This window comes from Limulus polyphemus, unplaced genomic scaffold, assembly GCF_000517525.1.
Source record: "Limulus polyphemus unplaced genomic scaffold, Limulus_polyphemus-2.1.2 Scaffold5335, whole genome shotgun sequence".
NCBI classification, from domain to species: Eukaryota; Metazoa; Arthropoda; class Merostomata; order Xiphosura; family Limulidae; genus Limulus; species Limulus polyphemus.
In genome coordinates this window covers 72210-75319 of record NW_013670945.1, presented here as the reverse complement: position 1 = coordinate 75319, position 3110 = coordinate 72210, and the positions used below count along the sequence as shown (strand labels likewise).

The 3110-nt window shown below is 37.9% G+C and overlaps 1 protein-coding gene across 1 annotated transcript in view; it reads left to right on the top strand.

Moving 5' to 3' along the window:
* Positions 1–912: 912 nt before the first annotated feature.
* Positions 913–3110, top strand: part of LOC106472434 (transcription factor Sox-10-like) — a gene marked incomplete at both ends in the record, with an annotated part of 4464 nt that continues 2266 nt past the window's right edge. Inside the window, 2 exon segments of the mRNA XM_013933083.2 lie at positions 913–1095; positions 2909–3045. Coding sequence (XP_013788537.2) covers positions 913–1095; positions 2909–3045 — 320 coding nt within the window.

Sequence of the window (3110 nt, the reverse complement as noted above, 5' to 3'; positions counted from 1 at the left end):
AACTGTTTGTTTGTTTGTAATTCAACACAAAGCTACACAATGGGGTACCTGTGCTTTGTCCACCACGGATATCGAAACCCGGATTCTAGAGTTGTAAATCCGCAAACGGACCGCTGTGCCACTGGGGGGGGGCGGTGTTAAACTGTTCGAGTGCGTTTGACAATTGGTTTTCTAATTACGTATATACATATATTTTCTTTGGAAACCTTTGTAATGTAATGTTATCCGAGTGCCACATTTGAAGTATTTCATATTAATTCAGTGTGGTGTTTTAAAGAGTAGCCAACAGTTCTGTGAAACGGGTACAAGAAATGTTTAAAAAAGTAAAAACTAGAAATCTTTAATACATATTATGTCCGCGTAGAACTAACGAACCGCTAGACTGATTCTCACTAAACCTGGCATGTACCCACAGATCGGCGTTGTGGTCTGTCAGATGGTATACATGTAAAGTATACAAACCTGAGACTGAAAGAGCATCCTATAACAGAAAGAGCTTCCTATTTTATAGCGCCTGGTGTACTGTAAATGTGCTATGATAAATACAATGATACGAATAATCCTTAATAAGAAAAATACAAATCACCGAAAGTTTTGTATCTGTAAAAGTACATGAAAAAAAAATGAAAAGTCTTAACCAGAAAGAGACAGAATCTATTCCTTTAGAGCCACATAAAATGTGTTGAGGTTTCACAATCAAAATATTGTTGTGCCCTCTAGTGGCAGCCAATGAACTATATTACAACTACATTTTTTTCATTAATTCATATAAAATATGATTTTGACACAGACATTCAGAGGTTACATTTACAAAATTTTTATTACAAATCTACATTGAACTCATCTCAAGAGTACATTTTCACACTTAACTACTCTAGCGCCCCCTGTATTAACGTTTGGCACTTCTCACAGACTTTTAGGACAAGAGGAAAAACGTCCATTTGTCGAAGAAGCTGACAGATTAAGACAGGTTCACAAGAAGACTCATCCTAACTACAAGTATCAACCACGTAGACGAAAAACAGGAAGGTACCCAGGAAACCATGGCACTGAGGAGTCAGCCTCAACTATCCAGGGCGCCACCGTCGTCTTTAGGTATAAAAACAATTTGTTTCTTTCTTTCTTGTTAACCACAAAGCTACATAATGGGCTATCTGTGCTGTGCCCACCAAGGGTATCAAAATTCGGTTTTTAGCGTTTCAAGCTTTCAGATTTACTGTTGAGTCACTAGGGGGCGGTATAAAACAATACGCAGTTGTCTAACTTTTATCATTGGTTCAAGAATTGGTTGGGTATTGATTTTTGATCTGGTCTCAATCTATTTGTTCGTACCAAGCATATTTAAAGCTGTGCCATGAATCTTTGAACAAGTGTGACAGAAACATTCTGGATTATGGCCGAGTGTCCAGTAAGTCATTTTAAAGTAGTTGTAAATATTCTGATCCCCTTATTTTAAAGTCAACATGTGTTAAACGTTAACTATAAAAGACTACTCAAAGCAATTAAAATATATTCGGAACTTATAATTATGACAAGGAAAAACCACCGCTTTCACATAACGTCAATAGTTCCCTTAGATGATCGTTAGAAAACTAATCACCTGATCCGAAGTGGAAATTACTGGTTAAAGATAGTGGTCTCACGAAATCTTGTCTCAGTTATCACTTGAAAATGAATCACAGAGATTAATATACTCCAAATTTTTAATTAACCATGGCTATACTTCAGAGAAGACGTCTGGATGTGTTACTCGTATGCAGAGCCATCGGACAAATGGAAGGCTGTTGCGAGTTGACTCCAAGTGTGGTTAGTAGAGCGTAGAACTGCTTCCTATACATTGGTTATGGTTGTTTGGACATCTGAATGACTCTGAAGCATAAACAGGCGACTGAATTCGTAGGATACAGGCTCCGAGATTGAATCAGATGTTCGCAGCCGTAACTGAACGCTTTCAGTGTGCAAATGATTAGAAACATACTGCAAAGCTGGTCCGTATGTCATATGCCAAATGAGATGCATTCTGCTCATAATAAAATAGCTCGCCTGCATTGACGTTAAGAACATGTCAAGGACAAAAACAACATGTAGAACAATAAACTTTTTTCACTTCGATGACGAGGAACCCACTTTGAGACTAATAATGGCTGGAGACGGCTTGAATGGGTAATGAAGAAAAACTTTAATGTAAGTTTAACATAACAGCAAATGTACAACGTTTCGACAGGATTTTGACAAAATGATGATGACAAAACCTTGTCGAAACGTTGTACATTTGCTGTTATGTTAAACTTACATTAAAGTTTTTCTTCATTACCCATTCAAGCCGTCTCCAGCCATTATTAAACTTTTTTAACCTTCACGGACAGAAAATAGGCTTATGTTGACTTGGAGAGAATCTAGAACAAGATCCAACTTTCCCTACAGGACGCATATGATAATAGTGGAAGTAGGTTGGTGGACGTACACACTTCTACATCCTGTGCAATGGTACCATTAATGCACACATTATAGGAACCGCATCTTATGATCGATCCTTTGTGATGGGGCCGACTTGACCTTAATGAGTAGTAGCACCAACTTCTACTAACCTGGTCGATTCATTCTGTAAGAAGAAGAGCAGACTGACCAATTGTACCTATCGAACTACATAAAACTCATCTATTATCAGATGGGATGTTCTTGCGCCACATTCTATCAAGTAAACCCAGGCACTAAGATGTCTTGAAACAGAAGGGTGGTCGTGAAAATCTCAGAAATTATTAATGCTCCGATCTTAAGCATATAACACTGATGCCAAACTCTTTCCTGTAGTATAAAAAAATATTAAAGTTTTATATAGGTTTCTCTTGGGTGTATTATATCATTCTCTGAACTAACTGGTTTCATAAAACTGGTCGTTTCTTTCCAGCTCTTTGAAGACAGAAAATGTTGGAAACTGTTGGTCTTCAGCAGCCACCCAGTGTCCACCCACAACCCCAAACTTCAGGGAGAATGGTTGGAAGAAAACAGTGGATAAATCTAGCAGTCTAGGGTTGCATGGACAAAGTGAGTTGCATTAATTAACTTGTGGAGGGGGGCAAGAAGTTTGTAATGGTTTGGTTTGTTTTGCA